The 22,174-nt window shown below is 51.7% G+C and overlaps 1 protein-coding gene across 5 annotated transcripts in view; it reads left to right on the plus strand.

The window, feature by feature from the left end:
* AHNAK (AHNAK nucleoprotein) overlaps positions 1-19,065 on the plus strand; it is a 37,126-nt gene extending 18,061 nt beyond the window's left edge. For 4 of the 5 annotated variants that reach the window (XM_029059671.2, XM_029059674.1, XM_029059672.1 and 1 more), the window contains exon 5: positions 698-19,065. In XM_029059671.2, coding sequence (XP_028915504.1) covers positions 698-18,643 — 17,946 coding nt within the window. In that variant the 3' untranslated portion in view covers positions 18,644-19,065. The remainder of the gene's footprint in view (positions 1-697) is intronic. The other variant, XM_029059676.2, reaches the window with a different exon arrangement.
* Positions 19,066-22,174: the final 3,109 nt, after the last annotated feature.

Here is a 22,174-nt window from a genome sequence, read left to right on the forward strand (position 1 = left end):
TGTTGACTCTCTCCCCCATCCTTCCCTCCCTCCCTCTCTTATTGTGGTTCCTCTCAACCATTTCAGGCCTGGCTTCCATTCTCTGCTCTCCCTCAAGCTGGTCCGCTTTCTTTAGTCAACCTAACAAACGGTCGTATGTATTGAACACTTACTGTGAAGCACTTGGGAGAGAACAACACAGCAGAGTGGGTAGACACGCTCTCGGCCTACTGGGAGCTCACAGTCTAGAGGGACCGATTGTCAAAAGGCTCTGATAGGTTCAAGAATGTATCGGGACTGTGCCGTCTTGTGTCGTCTCTAGAAGTATCTCCATTGGATGCAGACACGTTAGGGTTTTTACGATTTCCTTGCCAAGGATCCTGTTTTTGAATAAGTCTCCTGGATCGAAAATTCCCTCCCCTGAGGCAGCGTGGCCAAGGGACTCTCTCCTCACAGCAGTCCCTTGGGATCTGCTCTTTCCTCCCCGAAATCCTCCGGCTCAGTCTTGCTTCTTTCCGTCTTTAAATCTTGCTCTAGGCTCATTCTTTATCCTGTCCACCCCCAGTCAGCTTCTGTGGGTCTTCACCCGGAGGCCTCATCTCCTCTCCCCCGGGGTTCAGTCAGCCAGGTGGCTGCCGGGGGCCGTTGGCGATTTTAGCCCGTCTCATCTGCGAGCTGTGGTGCGAAGCCTCTCCGGGGTGGGTGTGTCTCTTTGCAGAGCGGGGACGATGAGGAGTACCAGAGGATCTACGCGACTAAGATTAAGCCACGACTAAGGTCGGAGGACGCGGCGGAAACAGACCTGGGCGAGATGCAGAGTCGTACCATCACGGTGACCCGGAAGGTCACTGCCTACACCGTGGATGTGACCGGGCGGGAGGGAGCCAAGGACATCGACATCAGGAGCCCCGAGTTCAAGATTAAGATCCCAAGGCACGAGCTGACCGAGATCTCCAAGGTGGATGTGGAGACGGTACAGGGGAAGACAGTGATCAAGCTGCCCCAGGGCTCTGGGGCAGCCACTCAGATCACAGATTACAATGTCGACCTGAGGTCTGGGGGCATTTCTGCTTCTGGTCCAGAGTGTCAAGGAGTTGGGACAACTGGTTTTGGCCTCTCGAAGCCTCAGGTCACTATCCCAGGGGTGCAGGGGGGAAATATGGGTGTTAAGATAGGTGAAAAGGGCCTCAAGGTGGAAGGGCCGTCGGTCCACCCCAAAGTCCCAGCTTCCCTGGATTTAGGAGGCAAAGGGGGTGTCATTTCCGGGGCAGGAATCCAAGCTCCCGGAATGGATGGCTCATTTTCTTCGGCCGGAAGTGGGACTCTCCCGGCGCCACCCACGGAGACTGGCGGTAAAGGGACATTTAAAATCCCCACCATGAAGATGCCAAAGTTTGGCTTCTCGGCAGGGTCTGAGGGCCAGACACCAGAAGCGGGATTTAGTGTTTCTGCCCCGGGCTTCTCTGCTGGGTACAAGGGTGAGGGACCTGGCTTGGCCGGGGCCGGGACCGTCCGGGCCCCTCAGCTGGAAGTTACAGTTCCGTCCATCAGCCTCGAGGGGTCTGAAGGGAAGCTGAAGGGTGCCAAAATCACGGGGCCGGCCCTCCAGGGCGATCTGAAGGTCTCCGCTCCGAGCGTGGAAGGCAGCGTCAAGGGCCCGAGCGTGGACCTGGGGACTTCAGAAGGTTGTGGGATCGGGCCTGGGGGAAAACTAAATCTGCCCCAGATGAAAGTCCCCACGTTTTCGGTTTCGGGCTCCAAAGGAGAGGGACCTGGCGTAGATATCACACTCCCCTCGGGTGAAGTGAATCTCCCAGGGGTCACTGCGGGAGTGAGTGTCGAGGGGCCAGAAGGGAAACTGAAAGGCCCCAAGGTCAAGACCCCGGATCTGATCATCCCCAAACCCAAGATCTCCATGCAGGATGTGGACTTGAGCCTCAGGTCCCCAAAGCTGAAAGGTGACATAAAAGTGGCCATCCCGGGGGTTCAGGGGGATGTGAAAGGACCTCAGGTGGCTATCAAAGGCCCTAAGGTAGACATCGAAACGCCTGGTGTCGGATGTCTGGAAGGCACAGTGAAGGGCCCCAATTTCAGCGGCTCTCCTTCAAAAACCTGCAAAATCTCCATGACCGATGTGGACTTGAATCTGACAGCACCCAGACCGAAAGGAGACGTGGACGTTAATCTCCCCAACATAGAAGGGAAGCTCACGGGCCCGGAAGTTGACATCAGAGGTCCCAGCGTGGACATCGGGGCCCCAGACGTCGATGTTCAGAAACCGGACTGGAACCTGAAAATGCCCAAGATGAAAATGCCCAAGTTTGGGGTGCCGGGGTTCAGAGGGACAGCACCGGATGTGGATGTGACTCTGCCCCATGGGGTCATCACCGTTTCAGGGCCTCAGGTTAGCGTCGAGGCCCCAGATGTCAGCGTTGAGAGCGCAGAAGGAAAACTTAAAGGGCCCAAATTTAAGATCCCCGAGGTGGATTTGCACATGAAAGGCCCAAAGGTGAAAGGCGAATACGACGTAACGGTTCCCAAGCTAGAAGGAGACCTGAAAATCCCAGATATCGACTTGAAAGGTCCCAACGTGGACATCGGCGCTCCAGACGTGGAGGTCCACGGGCCGGACTGGAACCTGAAAATGCCCAAGATGAAGATGCCCAAGTTCCACATGCCGGGCTTCAAAGGAGAGGGACCGGATGTAGATGTGAACCTGCCCAAGGGAGACATTGACATTTCAGGGCCCAAGGTGGACGTTGGAGCTCCGGACCTTAGCGTCGAAAGTCCCGAAGGGAAGTTGAAAGGTCCCAAGTTCAAGATGCCTGAGATGAATATCAAGGCCCCAAAGATCTCGATGCCAGATGTGGATTTGCATTTGAAAGGACCCAAGGTCAAAGGAGAATATGAGGTCAGTGCCCCAAAGGTAGAAGGAGAAATAAAAGTTCCTGATGTGGACATCAAGGCACCTAAACTGGACATCAGTGCTCCCGATGTGGACATTCATGGGCCAGACTGGAACTTGAAGATGCCCAAGATGAAAATGCCCAGGTTCCACATGCCGGGCTTCAAAGGGGAGGGACCGGATGTGGATGCGAGTCTGCCCAAGGGAGAGATTGACATTTCAGGCCCGAAGGTGGACATCGAGGCACCCGATATAGATATCGAAGGCCCGGAAGGAAATTTGAAAGGTCCCAAGTTCAAGATGCCCGAAATGAATGTCAAGGCCCCAAAGATTTCCATGCCAGATGTAGATTTGCATCTGAAAAGCCCTAAAGTGAGGGGAGAATATGACGTGACTGTTCCAAAGCTGGAAGGGGATTTGAAAGGTCCCCAGGTGGACATCAGCGCCCCAGACGTGGACGTCCATGGGCCGGATTGGAACCTGAAGATGCCCAAGATGAAAATGCCCAAGTTTCACATGCCGGGCTTCAAAGGAGAGGGACCGGATGTGGATGTGACTCTGCCCAAAGGAGACATTGAGGTTTCTGGTCCGAAGGTAGACATTGATGCTCCGGATGTGACTATTGAAGGTCCAGAAGGGAAACTTAAAGGACCCAGGTTTAAGATGCCCGAGATGCACTTCAAGACTCCCAAGATCTCAATGCCCGACATTGACCTGAATCTCAAAGGGCCCAAAGTGAAGGGGGATGTGGATGTTTCAGTACCCAAAATAGAAGGTGAGGTGAAAGTTCCCGACGTGGACATCAAGGGCCCCAAACTGGACGTCAGCGCCCCAGACGTGGACGTCCACGGGCCGGACTGGAACCTGAAGATGCCCAAGATGAAAATGCCCAAGTTCCACATGCCGGGCTTCAAAGGAGAGGGACCGGATGTGGATGTGAATCTGCCCAAGGCGGATATCGATGTGTCAGGCCCCAAAGTGGACATTGATGCTCCGGATGTGACTATTGAAGGTCCTGAGGGGAAACTTAAAGGACCCAAGTTTAAGATGCCCGAGATGCACTTCAAGGCTCCCAAGATCTCAATGCCCGACGTTGACCTGAATCTCAAGGGGCCCAAAGTGAAGGGGGATGTGGATGTTTCAGTGCCCAAAATAGAAGGTGAGGTGAAAGTTCCCGACGTGGACATCAAGGGCCCCAAGCTGGACGTCAGCGCCCCAGACGTGGACGTCCACGGGCCGGACTGGAACCTGAAGATGCCCAAGATGAAAATGCCCAAGTTCCACATGCCGGGCTTCAAAGGAGAGGGACCGGATGTGGATGTGACTCTACCCAAGGCAGATATTGACATTTCCGGACCCAAGCTGGACATTGATGCTCCGGATGTGACTATTGAAGGTCCTGAGGGGAAACTTAAAGGACCCAAGTTTAAGATGCCCGAGATGCACTTCAAGGCTCCCAAGATCTCAATGCCCGACGTTGACCTGAATCTCAAGGGGCCCAAAGTGAAGGGGGATGTGGATGTTTCAGTGCCCAAAATAGAAGGTGAGGTGAAAGTTCCCGACGTGGACATCAAGGGCCCCAAGCTGGACGTCAGCGCCCCAGACGTGGACGTCCACGGGCCGGACTGGAACCTGAAGATGCCCAAGATGAAAATGCCCAAGTTCCACATGCCGGGCTTCAGAGGAGAGGGACCGGAGGTGGATGTGACTCTGCCCAAGGGAGACATTGACGTTTCTGGTCCGAAGGTGGACATTGATGCTCCCGATGTGACTATTGAAGGTCCAGAAGGGAAACTTAAAGGACCCAAGTTTAAGATGCCCGAGATGCACTTCAAGGCTCCCAAGATCTCAATGCCCGACGTTGACCTGAATCTCAAGGGGCCCAAAGTGAAGGGGGATGTAGATGTTTCAGTGCCCAAAATAGAAGGTGAGGTGAAAGTTCCCGACGTGGACATCAAGGGCCCCAAGCTGGACATCAGCGCCCCAGATGTGGACGTCCACGGGCCGGACTGGAACCTGAAGATGCCCAAGATGAAAATGCCCAAGTTCCACATGCCGGGCTTCAAAGGAGAGGGACCGGATGTGGATGTGAATCTGCCCAAGGGAGACATTGAGGTTTCTGGACCCAAGGTGGACATTAGTGCGCCAGATGTTCATATCGATGCCCCAGATGCTAAATTCAAAGGACCCAAATTCAAGATGCCTGAAATGAACATAAAAGCTCAGAAGATCTCTATGCCAGATGTTGGCTTAAATCTGAAGGGCCCGAAGGTCAAGGGAGAGTATGAGGTTGAAGTTCCAAAAGTAGAGGGTGAGATGAAAGTTCCCGACGTGGACATCAAAGGCCCCAAGCTGGACATCAGCGCCCCAGACGTGGACGTCCATGGGCCGGACTGGAACCTGAAGATGCCCAAGATGAAAATGCCCAAGTTCCACATGCCGGGCTTCAAAGGGGAGGGACCAGATGTGGATGTGAATCTTCCCAAGGGGGACATTGACATTTCCGGTCCCAAAGTGGACGTGGCTGTGCCGGATCTTAATTTGGAATGCCCAGATGCCAAACTCAAGAGTCCCAAGTTTAAAATGCCCAGTGTGCATATGCCTAGTATGCATTTACAGACCCACAAGATCACGATGCCTGATGTCGGGCTTAATTTGAAATCACCAAAACTGAAAGGGGATGTAGACGTTTCTCTTCCCAAAGTAGAAGGTGAAGTGACGGGGCCTCAAGTTGATCTGAAAGCTCCCAAAGTGGATGTAGATGTCGGCGACATCGAGCTCGAGTGTCCGGAGGGAAAACTGAAGGGCCCCAAGTTTAAGATGCCGGACATGCATTTCAAAGCCCCCAAGATCTCCATGCCCGATGTAGACTGGCATTTGAAAGGCCCGAAAGTGAAGGGGGACGTGGATGTTTCTGTGCCCAAAGTAGAAGGGGAGGTGAAAGTTCCCGATGTGGACATCAAGGGCCCCAAGGTGGACATTGGTGCCCCGGACGTGGACGTCCACGGGCCGGACTGGAACCTGAAGATGCCCAAGATGAAAATGCCCAAGTTCAACATGCCGGGGTTCAAGGGGGAGGGACCGGACGTAGATGTGAATCTGCCCAAGGCGGATATTGACATCTCGGCACCCAAGTTAGATATCGACACTCCCGATTTGGACATTGAGGGACCTGAAGGAAAACTGAAAGGTTCTAAGTTTAAGATGCCTAAACTGAATATTAAAGCCCCCAAGATATCCATGCCCGACGTCGACCTGAATTTAAAAGCCCCCAAACTGAAAGGGGAGATGGACTTGTCAGGCCCTGAACTGGAAGGGGAATTGAAAGGACCCCAGGTTAATATCCAAGGCCCCCAGATGGACGTGGATGTGCCCGATGTTGATTTGGAATGCCCAGAGGCTAAATTGAAGGGCCCCAAATTTAAGATGCCAGATATGCACTTCAAAGCCCCGAAGATCTCCATGCCCGATGTGGACTGGCATTTGAAAGGGCCGAAAGTAAAGGGGGACGTGGATGTTTCTGGGCCAAAGCTGGAAGGGGATTTGCAAGGGCCAAAAGTTGAAATCAAGGGCCCCAAAGTGGACGTGGAGGGGCCCGATGTTGATTTGGAATGCCCAGATGCTAAATTGAAGGGCCCCAAATTTAAGATGCCGGAAATGCATTTCAAAGCCCCAAAGATCTCCATGCCCGATGTGGACTGGCATTTGAAAGGCCCGAAAGTGAAGGGGGATGTGGATGTTTCTGTGCCCAAGGTAGAAGGGGAGGTGAAGGTTCCCGATGTGGACATCAAAGGCCCCGAGCTGGACATCGGCGCCCCTGATGTGGACCTTCACGGTCCAGACTGGAACCTGAAGATGCCCAAGATGAAAATGCCCAAGTTCCACATGCCGGGCTTCAAAGGGGAAGGACCGGACGTGGATGTGAATCTGCCCAAGGCGGATATTGACATTTCAGGTCCCAAGGTGGACATCGAAGGTCCGGACGTGAGCATCGAAGGTCCAGAGGGAAAGCTGAAAGGTCCCAAGTTTAAGATGCCCGAGATGCACATCAAGGCCCCCAAAATCTCTATGCCAGATGTTGACTTCCACTTAAAGGGGCCTAAAGTCAAAGGTGATGCGGACATTTCAGTACCCAAACTGGAAGCAGATGTGAAGGGGCCTGAATTTGATGTTAAAGGCCCCAAATTGGATGTGGATGCTCCAGATATAAACGTTGAAGGTCCAGAAGGAAAATGGAAAGGACCCAAGTTTAAGATGCCCGACATGCATTTCAAAGCCCCCAAAATTTCCATGCCTGATGTAGACTTGCATTTGAAAGGCCCCAAAATGAAGGGAGACGTTGATGTAGCTGTTCCCCAGGTAGAGGGGGAGTTGAAAGGACCACAGGTAGAGCTGGCAGGACCCGAAATAGACATCGAAGGCCCTGAAGGGAAATTGAAAGGCCCTAAATTTAAGATGCCAGAGATGCACTTCAAAGCTCCCAAGATCTCCATGCCAGATGTGGACTTACATTTGAAAGGCCCCAAAGTGAAGGGGGATGTGGATGTTTCAGTACCCAAAATAGAAGGTGAGGTGAAAGTTCCTGACGTGGACCTCAAGGGCCCCAAGGTGGACGTCAGCGCCCCAGACGTGGACGTCCACGGACCAGACTGGAACCTGAAGATGCCCAAGATGAAAATGCCCAAGTTCCACATGCCGGGCTTCAAAGGAGAGGGACCGGATGTGGATGTGAATCTGCCCAAGGCAGATATTGACGTTTCCGGACCCAACGTGGACATTGATGCTCCAGATGTGAATATCGAAGGTCCGGAAGGGAAATGGAAAAGTCCCAAGTTTAAGATGCCCGAGATGCACATCAAAGCTCCCAAGATTTCTATGCCAGATGTGGATTTACACTTGAAAGGTCCTAAAGTGAAGGGCGACGTGGATGTCTCTCTTCCAAAAGTGGAAGGGGATTTGAAAGGCCCCAATATTGACATCAAAGGCCCCCAGATGGACGTCAGTGCACCTGATGTAGATGTTCATGGCCCAGACTGGAACCTGAAGATGCCCAAGATGAAAATGCCCAAGTTCCACATGCCGGGGTTCAGAGGGGAGGGACCGGATGTGGATGTGAATCTGCCCAAGGCGGATATTGACATCTCGGGGCCCAAGGTAGACATCGATGCTCCGGATGTGAATATCGAAGGCCCAGACGGGAAATGGAAAGGCCCCAAGTTCAAGATGCCCGAGATGCACATCAAAGCCCCAAAGATTTCCATGCCCGATGTAGATTTACACTTGAAGGGGCCTAAAGTGAAGGGGGATGTGGATGTTTCTCTTCCGAAGCTGGAAGGTGATTTGAAGGGTCCAGAGTTGGATATTAAGGGTCCCAAACTGGATATTGATGCCCCAGATGTTGACATTCATGGGCCAGAAGGGAAGTTAAAGATGCCCAAGTTTAAAATGCCAAAATTCAGCATGCCGGGGTTTAAAGGAGAAGGGCCAGATGTGGATGTGAGTCTTCCTGAAGGAGACATAGATGTTTCAGGACCCAAGGTGGACATCGAGGCTCCAGACATTAGTATTGAAGGTCCAGAAGGAAAGCTTAAAGGCCCCAAGTTTAAGATGCCCGACATGCACTTTAAGACTCCAAAGATTTCCATGCCTGACGTAGACCTCAATCTGAAGGGACCTAACTTGAAGGGAGATGTGGACGTATCTCTTCCAAAATTGGAAGGCGATTTGCAGGGTCCAGAATTGGACATCAAAGGTCCCAAACTCGATATTGAAGCCCCAGATGTTGACATTCACGGGCCAGAGGGAAAATTAAAGATGCCGAAATTCAAAATGCCCAAATTCAGCATGCCAGGATTCAAAGGAGAAGGGCCGGATTTGGATGTCAATCTTCCAAAAGCAGACATCGATATTTCCGGTCCCAAGGTGGACCTCGATGCTCCAGATATCAACATCGAAGGTCCAGAAGGGAAGCTAAAAGGTCCCAAGTTTAAGATGCCAGAAATGCACATTAAGACTCCAAAGATATCCATGCCTGATATGGACCTCAATCTGAAGGGACCCAAACTGAAGGGAGATGTGGAGATTTCTGGACCGAAGTTGGAAGGTGATCTGAAAGGTCCCGAGTTGGATATCAAAGGCCCCAAACTGGACGTCAGTGCTCCAGATGTGGACGTCCATGGACCAGACTGGAACCTAAAAATGCCCAAGATGAAAATGCCCAAATTCAGCATGCCAGGATTCAGAGCGGAAGGTCCGGATGTTAATGTCAACCTGCCCAAAGCAGACATCGACATTTCCGGTCCTAGCGTAGACATCGATGCTCCAGACGTGAATATTGAAGGTCCTGATGGAAAATGGAAAAGTCCCAAGTTTAAGATGCCTGAGATGCATTTCAAGACTCCCAAGATCTCTATGCCAGATATTGACCTTAATCTCAAGGGACCCAAATTAAAAGGGGATGTCGATGTTTCTGTTCCCACACTGGAAGGAGATCTTAAAGGTCCTGAGATTGAAATCAAAGGCCCTAAAGTCGATATTGATGCCCCAGATGTGGATGTTCATGGCCCAGACTGGAACCTGAAGATGCCCAAGATGAAAATGCCCAAGTTCAGCATGCCGGGGTTCAGAGGGGAGGGGCCGGACGTGGACGTGAATCTGCCCCAAGCTGATATTGACATCTCAGGGCCCAAAGTGGACATCGAAGCTCCAGACATAAACATCGAAGGTCCGGAGGGAAAATTGAAAGGCCCCAAATTTAAAATGCCCGAGATGAACATCAAAGCCCCCAAGATCTCTATGCCGGACTTTGACCTAAATCTCAAAGGTCCCAAAGTGAAGGGGGATTTGGACGTTTCTGTGCCCAAGATGGAAGGAGAGATAAAAGTTCCCGACGTGGACATCAAGGGCCCCAAGCTGGACATCAGCGCCCCGGACGTGGATGTCCACGGGCCGGACTGGAACCTGAAGATGCCCAAGATGAAAATGCCCAAGTTCCACATGCCGGGGTTCAAAGGGGAGGGACCGGACATAGATGTGAATCTGCCCAAGGGAGACATTGACATTTCTGGACCCAAGGTAGATATCAGTGCTCCAGATGTGAATATCGAAGGTCCTGAAGGGAATTTGAAAGGCCCTAAATTTAAAATGCCAGAAATGAACATCAAAGCTCCCAAGATCTCCATGCCTGACTTCGACCTGAATCTGAAAGGCCCTAAAGTGAAAGGGGATGTGGATGTTTCTTTACCGACACTTGAAGGTGAGGTGAAAGTTCCTGATGTGGATATCAAAGGCCCCAAGCTGGACATCAGTGCTCCAGACGTGGACATCCATGGGCCGGATTGGAATCTGAAAATGCCCAAGATGAAAATGCCCAAGTTCAGCGTGCCGGGCTTCAAAGGGGAAGGACCTGATGTGAATGTGGATGTGGATCTGCCCAAGGGAGACATTGACATTTCAGGCCCCAAGGTGGACATCGAAGCTCCGGACGTCAGCATCGAAGGACCCGAAGGGAAGTTGAAAGGTCCCAAGTTCAAGATGCCCGAGATGAATATCAAGGGCCCGAAGATCTCCATGCCAGACTTCGATCTCAATCTCAAGGGTCCCAAAGTTAAGGGCGATATTGATGTTCCCCAGTTAGAAGGTGATTTGAAAGGGCCATCCATTGATGTCAAAGTTCCCACCCTAGATATCGATGCCCCGGATATTGACATCCATGGTCCTGAGGGCAAATTAAAAGGTCCCAAACTCAAGATGCCTGACATGCACGTAAATATGCCCAAGATCTCCATGCCAGAGATTGACCTGAACTTGAAAGGCTCAAAACTGAAGGGAGATGTGGATGTCTCCATCCCCAAAGTGGAAGGTGATTTTAAAGGCCCTAAATTAGACGTAAAAGGTCCAGAAATCGACATAACATCCCCCAAACTCAGCGTTGAGGGAAAACCGAAGAAGTCCCGTTTCAAGCTCCCCAAATTTCATTTTTCTGGGCCCAAAGTTCAAACGCCCGAAGTCGATGCCAAAGTTAAGAAGCCAGATGTTGACCTAGGAGATGCCAAAGTTGATATTAATGCTCCTGATGTGGAAGTCCATGGGAAAGTGAAGGGATCAAAATTCAAAATGCCTTTTCTGAGCATTTCTTCACCCAAAGTTTCTATGCCAGATGTAGAGTTAAATTTGAAAAGTCCCAAAATCAAAGGAGAGGTGGATATTGCTGCCCCAAGCCTGGAAGGTGATTTGAAAGGTCCAAAGGTGGATATTAAAGCCCCAGATATGCACCTTGAAGCCCCAGATGTGGACGTCCATGGACCGGACTGGAACGTGAAAATGCCCAAGATGAAAATGCCTAAGTTTAGCGTGCCAGGGTTCAAAGGAGAGGGACCGGACGTGGATGTGAATCTGCCCAAGGGAGACATTGACATTTCAGGCCCCAAAGTGGACATCGAAGCTCCGGACGTCAGCATCGAAGGTCCCGAAGGGAAGTTGAAAGGTCCCAAGTTTAAGATGCCCGAGATGAATATCAAGGCCCCCAAAATCTCCATGCCTGACTTCGACTTGAATCTGAAAGGTCCCAAAGTCAAGGGGGATGTGGACGTTTCCCTTCCCAAGGTGGAAGGAGACCTGAAGGGCCCCGAAATTGACATCAAGGGGCCCAAACTGGATATCGAAGCCCCGGACGTGGAAATCGAAGGTCCGGATGGGAAACTGAAAGGCCCGAAGTTCAAGATGCCGGATATGCACTTCAAAGCTCCGAAAATCTCCATGCCTGACATTGACCTGAATCTGAAGGGTCCGAAGCTGAAGGGAGATGTGGATCTCTCTGGGCCCAAGTTGGAAGGGGATCTGAAGGGCCCTGATTTTGATCTCAAAGGGCCCAAGGTGGACATCGGCGCCCCAGATGTGGACGTTCACGGCCCAGACTGGAACCTGAAGATGCCCAAGGTGAAAATGCCCAAGTTCAGCATGCCGGGGTTCAAAGGGGAGGGGCCGGACGTGGACGTGAATCTGCCCCAAGCCGATATTGACATCTCAGGGCCCAAAGTGGACATCGAAGCTCCAGACATAAACGTTGAAGGTCCGGAGGGAAAATTGAAAGGCCCCAAATTTAAAATGCCCGAGATGAACATCAAAGCCCCCAAGATCTCTATGCCGGACTTTGACCTAAATCTTAAAGGTCCCAAAGTGAAGGGGGATTTGGACGTTTCTGTGCCCAAGGTGGAAGGAGAGATTAAAGTTCCCGACGTGGACATCAAGGGCCCCAAGCTGGACATCAGCGCCCCAGACGTGGACGTCCACGGGCCGGACTGGAACCTGAAGATGCCCAAGATGAAAATGCCCAAGTTCCACATGCCGGGGTTCAAAGGGGAGGGACCGGACGTGGATGTGAATCTGCCCAAGGGAGACATTGACATTTCTGGACCCAAGGTAGATATCAGTGCTCCAGATGTGAATATCGAAGGTCCTGAAGGGAAATTGAAAGGCCCCAAGGTGGACATCAGTGCCCCAGATGTAGACGTACACGGGCCGGACTGGAACCTGAAGATGCCCAAGATGAAAATGCCCAAGTTCCACATGCCGGGCTTCAAAGGGGAGGGACCGGATGTGGATGTGACTCTGCCCAAGGGAGACATTGACATTTCTGGTCCGAAGGTGGACATTGATGCTCCCGATGTGACTATTGAAGGTCCAGAAGGGAAACTTAAAGGACCCAAGTTTAAGATGCCCGAGATGCACTTCAAGACTCCCAAGATCTCAATGCCCGATGTTGACCTGAATCTCAAGGGGCCCAAAGTGAAGGGGGATGTGGATGTTTCAGTGCCCAAAATAGAAGGTGAGGTGAAAGTTCCCGACGTGGACATCAAGGGCCCCAAGCTGGACGTCAGCGCCCCAGATGTGGACGTCCACGGGCCGGACTGGAACCTGAAGATGCCCAAGATGAAAATGCCCAAGTTCCACATGCCGGGCTTCAAAGGAGAGGGACCGGATGTGGATGTGAATCTTCCCAAGGTGGATATCGATGTGTCAGGCCCCAAAGTGGACATCGAAGCTCCAGACCTTAATATTGAAGGCCCCGAAGGGAAGTTGAAAGGTCCCAAATTTAAAATGCCTGAGGTCAATATCAAGGCCCCAAAGATCTCCATGCCAGATTTTGACCTTAACCTCAAGGGCCCCAAAATTAAAGGAGATGTCGATGTGTCTGTCCCCCAGATAGAAGGGGATATTAAGGGCCCTAAACTTGACATCGACGCACCTGATCTTGATATTCACGGACCAGAAGGGGCGTTAAAGGGCCCCAAATTTAAAATGCCTGACCTGCATCTTAAAGCTCCCAAAATCTCCATGCCTGACGTTGACCTGAATCTGAAGGGCCCGAAGCTAAAGGGAGATGTGGATCTCTCTGGACCCAAGTTGGAAGGGGATCTGAAAGGCCCGGATTTCGATCTCAAAGGCCCCAAGGTAGACATCGGGGCCCCAGACGTGGACGTTCACGGCCCAGACTGGAACCTGAAGATGCCCAAGGTGAAGATGCCCAAGTTCCACATGCCGGGGTTCAAGGGGGAGGGACCGGATGTGGATGTAAATCTGCCCAAAGCGGACATTGACGTTTCTGGTCCGAAAGTAGATATTGAGGCTCCAGATGTGCATATCGAAGGTCCCGAGGGAAAAGTGAAAGGCCCCAAATTCAAGATGCCCGAGATGCACTTCCATGCCCCCAAAATCTCCATGCCAGACTTTGACTTGAACTTGAAAGGCCCCAGGGGGAAGGGAGATATCGACGTTGCCCTCCCCAAAGTGGAAGGAGATCTGAAGGGTCCCGAAGTGGATATCAAAGGCCCTAAACTGGATATCGACACTCCCAATATTGATATTGAAGGCCCGGAAGGGAAAGTAAAGGGCCCCAAGTTTAAGATGCCCGAGATGCACTTCCACGCCCCCAAGATCTCCATGCCAGATTTTGACTTGAACCTGAAAGGTCCCAAAGTGAAAGGAGACATCAACGCTTCCCTCCCAAAGGTGGAAGGAGATCTGAAGGGCCCCGAAATTGATATTAAAGGCCCCAAACTGGAGGTGGGTGCCCCTGACGTTGATATCGAAGGTCCGGAGGGGAAATTGAAGGGCCCTAAGTTCAAAATGCCAGATATGCACTTCAAAACTCCTAAAATCTCCATGCCAGACTTCGACCTAAACCTGAAAGGCCCTAAGATAAAGGGGGATGTAGATGTTTCTGCTCCCAAGCTGGAAGGAGAGCTGAAAGGGCCACACATGGATATCCAAGCTCCAGAGATCGACATCGAAGGCCCTGAAGGAAAATTGAAAGGTCCGAAATTTAAGATGCCCGATATGCATTTCAAAACCCCCAAGATCTCCATGAGTGATATTGACCTCAATCTAAAAAGCCCTAAGGTTAAGGGAGACGTGGACGTTTCTGTGCCCAAGTTGGAAGGAGATCTGAAAGGCCCCCAGGTTGACATCAAAGGACCCAAGCTCGACATCGACGCACCTGAGTTTGATATTGATGGCCCGGAAGGGAAACTGAAGGGTCCTAAGTTTAAAATGCCCGATCTGCATCTGAAAACCCCAAAGCTCTCCATGCCCGATGTCGATCTGCATTTGAAAGGTCCGAAAGTCAAAGGAGAGGTGGATGTTGCTCTTCCTAAAGTGGAAGGGGATCTGAAAGGTCCAGAGCTGGACATCACAGGCCCCAAGATGGACATTGGTGCCCCAGATGTGGACGTCCACGGGCCAGACTGGAGCCTGAAGATGCCCAAGGTGAAAATGCCCAAGTTCCACATGCCAGGGTTCAAAGGAGAGGGACCGGACGTGGATGTGAATCTGCCCAAGGGAGACATTGACATTTCAGGCCCCAAAGTGGACATCGAAGCTCCGGATGTCAGCATCGAAGGTCCCGAAGGGAAGTTGAAAGGTCCCAAGTTTAAGATGCCCGAGATGAATATCAAGGCCCCCAAAATCTCCATGCCTGACTTCGACTTGAATCTGAAAGGTCCCAAAGTCAAGGGGGATGTGGACGTTTCCCTTCCCAAGGTGGAAGGAGACCTGAAGGGCCCCGAAATTGACATCAAGGGGCCCAAACTGGATATCGAAGCCCCGGACGTGGAAATCGAAGGTCCGGATGGGAAACTGAAAGGCCCGAAGTTCAAGATGCCAGATATGCACTTCAAAGCTCCGAAAATCTCCATGCCTGACATTGACCTGAATCTGAAGGGTCCGAAGCTGAAGGGAGATGTGGATCTCTCTGGGCCCAAGTTGGAAGGGGATCTGAAGGGCCCTGATTTTGATCTCAAAGGGCCCAAGGTGGACATCGGCGCCCCAGATGTGGACGTTCACGGCCCAGACTGGAACCTGAAGATGCCCAAGGTGAAAATGCCCAAGTTCAGCATGCCGGGGTTCAAAGGGGAGGGGCCAGACGTGGACGTGAATCTGCCCCATGCTGATATTGACATCTCAGGGCCCAAAGTGGACATCGAAGCTCCAGACATAAACATCGACGGTCCAGAAGGGAAACTGAAGGGCCCTAAATTCAAGATGCCTGAAATGCATATCAAGACGCCAAAGGTTTCCTTGCCGGATGTTGACCTGAATTTGAAAGGGCCCTGCATGAAGGGAGATTTCGATGTGTCCGTTCCAAAGGTCGAAGGTCACCTTAAGGGTCCGGAAGTTGATATCAAGGGTCCAGGTTTGGACATTGAAGGACCCGACGTCAACCTGAGCGGTCCCAAGCTGAAAATGCCATCACTGGACATATCCGGGCCCAAAATGACTGCCCCTGATATTGACTTACATCTGAAGTCCCCTAAATTTGGTGTTTCCGGACCCAAGTTGGAAGGTGGGGAATTGGACCTTAAGGTGCCCAAAGTTCAAGTCGAAACACCGAGTTTGGACGTGCATCTTGACAGTCCAGAGATAAACATCGACGGGCCAGAAGGCAGTGTTAAAGTCCCCAAATTTAAGAAACCCATATTCGGATTTGGAGTTAAAAGCCCCAAGGCTGACATCAAGACCCCATCACTAGATGTTTCAGTTCCAGAAGGAGAATTGAATGTCGAGGCTCCGGATATCAATATTGGAGTTAAAGGAAAGAAGAGTAAGTTTAAAATGCCTAAGCTTCACATGAGCGGCCCTAAAATCAAAGGGAAAAAACAGGGATTTGATGTGAACGTCCCAGGCGGCGATGTCGATGCCCACCTGAAGACGCCGGATTTTGACGTCAACGCGGCCGGCCCCGACGCGGCTCTTAAAGTCGATGTGAAATCTCCCAAAACGAGGAAGCCGATGTTTGGAAAAATGTACTTCCCAGATGTAGAATTTGATATTAAATCTTCCAAGTTCAAAGCCGAGGCCTCGCTTCCCAGCCCCAAGTTGGAGAGCGAAATCCACGCTCCTGATCTGGAGGTCTCTTCCCGAGGGATTAAGGGTGGCGTCAAGTGTCCGGGCCTAGACGCCGCGTCGGTCGGGGTCAGCGGGGGCCTTCCCGGCGTTCACGTGGAAGGGCCGGACGCTAAACTGACGGCGCCCAAGTTCAAGCTGCCCGGAGGGACTGTAGATATCGCCGGGCCAAAACTAGAAGGGGATTTGAGAGTACCCAGCGTGGAAGCAAACTTGCATGCCCCCGATGTCAACATCGAAGCTCCCGATGCCAGATTCGGATCACCTTCGTTTGGCATTTCGGCTCCCAAAGTCTCCCTTCCAGATCTGGATGTTCACGTGAAAGGACCAAAGGTAAAGGGTGAGCTTCCCAAAGTGGAACTGGAAGGGCCGGACGTTGATTTGAAAGGTCCAGAGGGAAAAATTCAATTTCCCAAGTTTTCCATGCCCAAGATCGGCGTCCCGGGGCTCAGAGCGGAGGCTGGGGAAGCGGATTTCCATGCCCAACTCCCCTCCGTCGAAGGAGGCATCAGCATGCCGGATGTCAAAGTCCAAGGGCCCGAGGTGACCCTGAAAGGCCCCAAAGGGAGCCTGCCTTCAGGGCACCTCTCCATGCCCCAGGTCTCCGGACCTGAGCTCGATCTGAATTTGAAAGGACCAACCCTGAAAGGAAATCTTGGGGTTTCAGCGGAGGGAGGGGTGAAAGTGCCCGGTGCCGAGGTCGACCTGGGCACTCCAAAGCTCAGCGTCCAGGGGCCCGGGGTGAGTTTGACAGGACCAAACCTGAAGGGAGGCCTGGATATTTCGGGTGACATCAAGGGTCCGACGATGGGAGTGGAGGCCCCTCACATGGGCCTGGCGGCTCCGGGGGGCGCCATCACTCTCCCCCAGATGAAGCTGCCTCAGTTTGGCATATCTGCCCAGGGGCCGGACTTGGACGTGAACATGCCGGGGCCGCCGCAGGTGACCGGAGAGCTGAAGGGGCCCGGGATGGATGTTAACCTCGGGGGTGGAATTGCTCACCTGGAGGTGAAAGGGCCTCACGTCTCTGCCCCACAAATCTCCTCCCCGGATGTGGACTTCAACCTGAAAGGACCAAAGCTAAAGGGAGGCCTCGGGACCACCGTCGATCTGAAGGGTTCCAAGGTGGGCGTGGAGCTTCCTGGCGTTAGCCTGCAAGGCTCGGGAGGAAGCCTCCAGATGCCCAGCGGTCAGGTCCCGCGGTGTGATGCCCAGCTGCCCGACGTGAATGTGAAACTCCCATCGGGGAAGCTCTCTGGGCCCGAGATCAAAGGAGACCTGCGAGGCGTGGGCCTAGATCTCCGTGGGGCGGCTCCTGGCGTGAGCGTGAAGGGGCCCGAGTTCTCGGGGTCAGATGTAGGGGTCGGCTGGGCGGGCCCGAAAGTCAAAGGGGGGCTGGACATTTCTGGAAATGTCCAAGCTCCGGAGGTCAGTTTAGGGGGAGGACACATTGGCGTCAAGGGTCCGGGCGGAGAGTGGAAAGGGCCCCAGGGCTCGTGTTCTGCTTTCGACGTGGACTTGCCCAAGGTCGGTGGGGGGATCCAGGTTTCGGGACCAAAGGGGGAAGGAGGGGTGAAAGGAGCCCAGCTGGGGCTTCGGGGTCCCGGGGTGAGCGTGTCTGGCCCTCAAGGCCATGTGGAGGGCGGATCCGGAAAAGTAACATTCCCCAAGATGAAGATCCCCAAATTCACCTTCTCCGGTCGGGAGCTGGTGGGCAGGGAAGTTGGGGTGGACGTGAACTTCCCTAAAGCAGAAGCCAGCTTCCAGGCCGGGGCCGGGGAAGTGGAGTTGGAAGAGGCAGAAGGGAAGCTCAAAAAGTCGAAAATCAAAATGCCCAAGTTCAATTTTTCCAAACCCAAAGGGAAGGGGAGCGGGACGGGATCCCCCGAAGTGTCCATTTCTGGGTCGAAAGGAGATCTGAAGAGCTCAAAGATCAGCTTAGGGTCCCTGGACGGGGAGGCAGAGGGAGAAGCGTCGTCACCCAAGGCCAAGTTCTCATTGTTTAAAAGTAAGAAGCCACGGCATCGCTCGTCCTCCTTGAGCGACGAGCCAGAGCTCTCGGCACCTTCCACTCCGACGGGAACCTTGGAGTTCGAGGGCGGGGAAGTGTCCCTGGAGGGTGGGAAGGGCAAAGGGAAACCCGGCAAGCTGAAATTTGGCACCTTCGGTGGGTTGGGGGCGAAGAATAAAGGTCACTATGAGGTAACCGGGAGCGATGACGAGGCGGGAAAACTTCAAGGGAGTGGTGTGTCTCTGGCCTCCAAGAAGTCTCGGCCTTCTTCCACCTCCAGCAATGACAGTGGGACGAAGGTTGGGAGCCAGTTGCCAGAGGTAGAGCAGACAGCAACCAGAAAGTAAGACTCGACAGTCAGCCTGTGTGTGTACATGTACATATATATATAGAGAGACATCAGCCTTCTGCGTGTTTGTATATAAACTTCAGAGGTGGTCGGCCCATCAACCTCAGCAATAAAATGAAGGCCCAGTAGGGAGATATCAGCCCGCTGGGCTCCCTAAACCAAAAGTCGAGGGTTGAAAGCTCAGCGTCCTCGGGAGCCTTGGCGTGAGTAGGAGGTGAATTTTTTTTTTCCCCAGTTCGTCCAGTTTATCTGCGGAGTCAACAGTATTTGCCTTTAAGACTTCAGGCTGGGCCTTCAGCGCTCAGAGCCTCTGTTTACTAAGCCAGCTTCTGTGTTTATAATTTCATTGTTACTGAACATTTACAGTGTCGGGTTCGTGGAAATCCTTTTTTTTTTTTTTTGTTTTGTTTCCATTTTCATTACTTTTTTGGCTTTTGTTTGCAGGGGATGGGGGGAGGGGAGGTAGAAGGGTGGGGGTGGGTGGGGAAGGGTGTGTTGAGTCTCCCATTGCTGCCCTGAGAATGGATCTGTTCCAGACACTGTATTCCATCGGCGTTGGCAGAGGGGGATCCGTTTCCTGGGCGGTTGGGGATTTTTATTTTTTTCGTGCCTTTGGCATTGGGTTGTTCCCGGAAGGTGGCGGTTCCAACCAGTCTCTGTGCTGTAGGTGAGAGGGAAGTTTGTGAATCGTGGCAGATGGAACTAAGCCATTTCCAGCGTCTCAGCGTGGAGTTTTGATTCTTTGTACCGTGAGAAAGAAGAGTTAGCCGAGTGGCCGTGCCTCCCGTTGGTGGTGGCTCTTTTCCTGGTATCTGTTACAATTTCGTATAACAAACATTGTCTTGATTTAGGAAACCATCCAGCACTTTAATGGCCAATTAATTGAGAATGTAAGACGATCGATAGATGGTGTAAAATGCCAATAAAATTGTTTATTAACCTGGATCCCCTGTGTCTCTTGAGTCCGTCATCGAGGAGAAAAGTTGGAACCCGCCCCAGGCTCTTTAGCTTGCGTCCCCATGGTGGCGTTGAAACTCACAAACTTGCCAAAAGCCCATTTTCCGCACCCCCACGCGGGCGATTGTGCTCGTTCCCTGCCTCGACCCGATTTAGATTTGTTTGCTTTTTGTCGCTGTTGTTATTGGTATTCGTGAAGTGCTTACTATGTGCCAGGCACTGTACTACGCGCTGGGGTCGACACAGCTAATCGGGTTGGACACAGTCCATGTCCCACGTGGGGCTCACGGTCGTCATCCCTGTTTGGCAGATGAGGGAACTGAGGCCCGGAGAAGTCGAGTGACTTGCCCAAGGTCACGCAGCAGAGAAGTGGTGGAGTGAGGTTTAGCACCCGGGTCTTTCTGACTTCCAGGCCTGTGCTCTATCCATTAGGATAAGCTGTTTCTTTAGAAAAAGGGATAAGGAGAGGATCTGCTGCAGGAACTTAGGGATGGGACTGATTCTCACACATTTTGCCAAAGTAGACGGATATAATAAAAATAATGGCTTTGAATGGATTAGACTTGAGGATTGCTAAACTCCTTTTTTTTTTTTTTGGTATTTGTTAAAAGTTTACCAAGTGCCGGGCACTGTGCTAAGCGCCGGAGTAGGTACGAGGTAATCAGGTCGGACACAGTCCATGTCCCACATGGGGCTCGCACTTTTAATCCCCGTTTTACAGATGAGGGAACTGAGGCCCAGAGAAGTGAAGTGACTTGCCCGAGGTCACTCGGCAGACAAGTGGTGGAGACGGGATTAGGGCCCAGGTTTTCTTACTCCCAGGTCCATGCTCCACTTGGCCAAGCTGCTTCTTTCCTTTTGGGAAGGGAACATGTCTACCAACTCTGTAGAGTTGGTACTCTCCCAAGTGCTTAGTACAGTGTTCGGCACACAGTAAGCGCTCAATAAATACTGTTGATTGATTGGCTGACTGTAGTTATGAATGCATCATCTATCCCAGTGGTTAGTACAGTGCCTGGCACACAGTAAATGCTTAATACATGCCATCATTATCATTATTATTAATAAGAACTCCAGTGTAGGTAAGGGAGAGCAAAGTTGTTAGGCGGTGGCAGATTTTCAGTCCTACATTTAAATTCTGAATATATCGAACTACTCGAGGGCAGGAAACCTGCCTATCGGCTCTACTGAATTGTTCTCTCCCTAAGCAGTCGGGGCATAGTAAGTGTTCGATATTCATTCATTCATTCATTTGATCGTATCTATTGGGCGCTTACTGTGTGCAGAACACTGTACTAAGCGCTTGGAAAGTATAATTCAGCAACAAATAGAGACAATCCCTACCCAACAATGGGCTTACAGTCTAGAAGGGGGAGACAGACAACAAAACAAGTAAACAGGCATCAATAGCATCAATATAAATAAAGGGAATTATAGATTTATACACATTATTAATAAAATGAATAGAATAATAAATATATATATATGCACACACAAGTGCTGTGGGGCAGGGAGGGGGTAGAGCAGAGGGAGGAAGCCGGGATGATGGGGAGGGGAGGAGGAGCAGAAGAAAAGGGGGCTCAATCTGGAAGGCCTCCTGGAGGAAGTGAGCTTTCATTAGGGTTTGAAGGAGGGAAGAGAGTCAGTTTGGCGGATGTGAGGAGGGAGGCCGTTCCAGGCCAGAGGTAGGACGTGGGCCAGGGGTTGACGGCTGGACGGGCGAGAACGAGGCACAGTGAGAAGGTTAACAGCATTGATCGATCGATTGATTGATTGATTGATAATTGTGGGACCTGTTGAGCACTTACTATGTTTCAAGCTTTATACTAACTGCTAGGGTAGACACGAGATTATCAGGTTGGACCCAGCACCTGTCCCTCATGGGGCTCACAGTCTAAGTAGCGGAGAGAGCGGGTATTGAATCCCCATTTTAAAGATGAGGAAATTGGGAGAAGTGAAGTGACTTTCCCAAGGTCACACAGCTGAAAAATGTCTGGGATTAGACTCCAGGTCCTCTAACTCTCAGGCCCAGATTCTTTCCACTAGGTCATGCCTGGTTCCGGAGAAAACACTTGATATATACATATTTTACAATTATATATTATAAAGGACTTATTTATTCATAATAATAATAATAATAATAGTACCTTGTGCCAAGCGGTGTACTAAGCGTTGGGATAGTTACAAGTTAATCAGGTTGGATATGGTCCCTGTCCCACATGGCGCTCACATTCTTAAGCCCCATTTTACAGATGAGGTAAATGAGGCCCAGAGAAGTGAAGTGACTAGCCCGAGGTCCAACCTGATTAGCTTGTATTTTCCGCAGTGCTCAGTACAGTGCCTGGCATATAGTAAGCGCTTAACAGATATGATAAAACAAAGAGACAGAAGTAAGGGGGCTGAGGTAATGGGGAAGAAAAGAGGAGGAGGATGAAGAAGGAAGTGGCCCTTCCACAGCTGCTTTTGTGATTGCCGGTTCCTGTTCTGCCATCTTTTTTTCCCTGCCAGCAGCGGTACCTTTGAAAATTCCTTGAAGGGAGGAAACGGTCCCGCTAAGAGGGACTGTGGGGAC

The sequence above is a fragment of the Ornithorhynchus anatinus genome, chromosome 3 (genome assembly GCF_004115215.2).
Source record: "Ornithorhynchus anatinus isolate Pmale09 chromosome 3, mOrnAna1.pri.v4, whole genome shotgun sequence".
Taxonomy (NCBI): Eukaryota; Metazoa; Chordata; class Mammalia; order Monotremata; family Ornithorhynchidae; genus Ornithorhynchus; species Ornithorhynchus anatinus.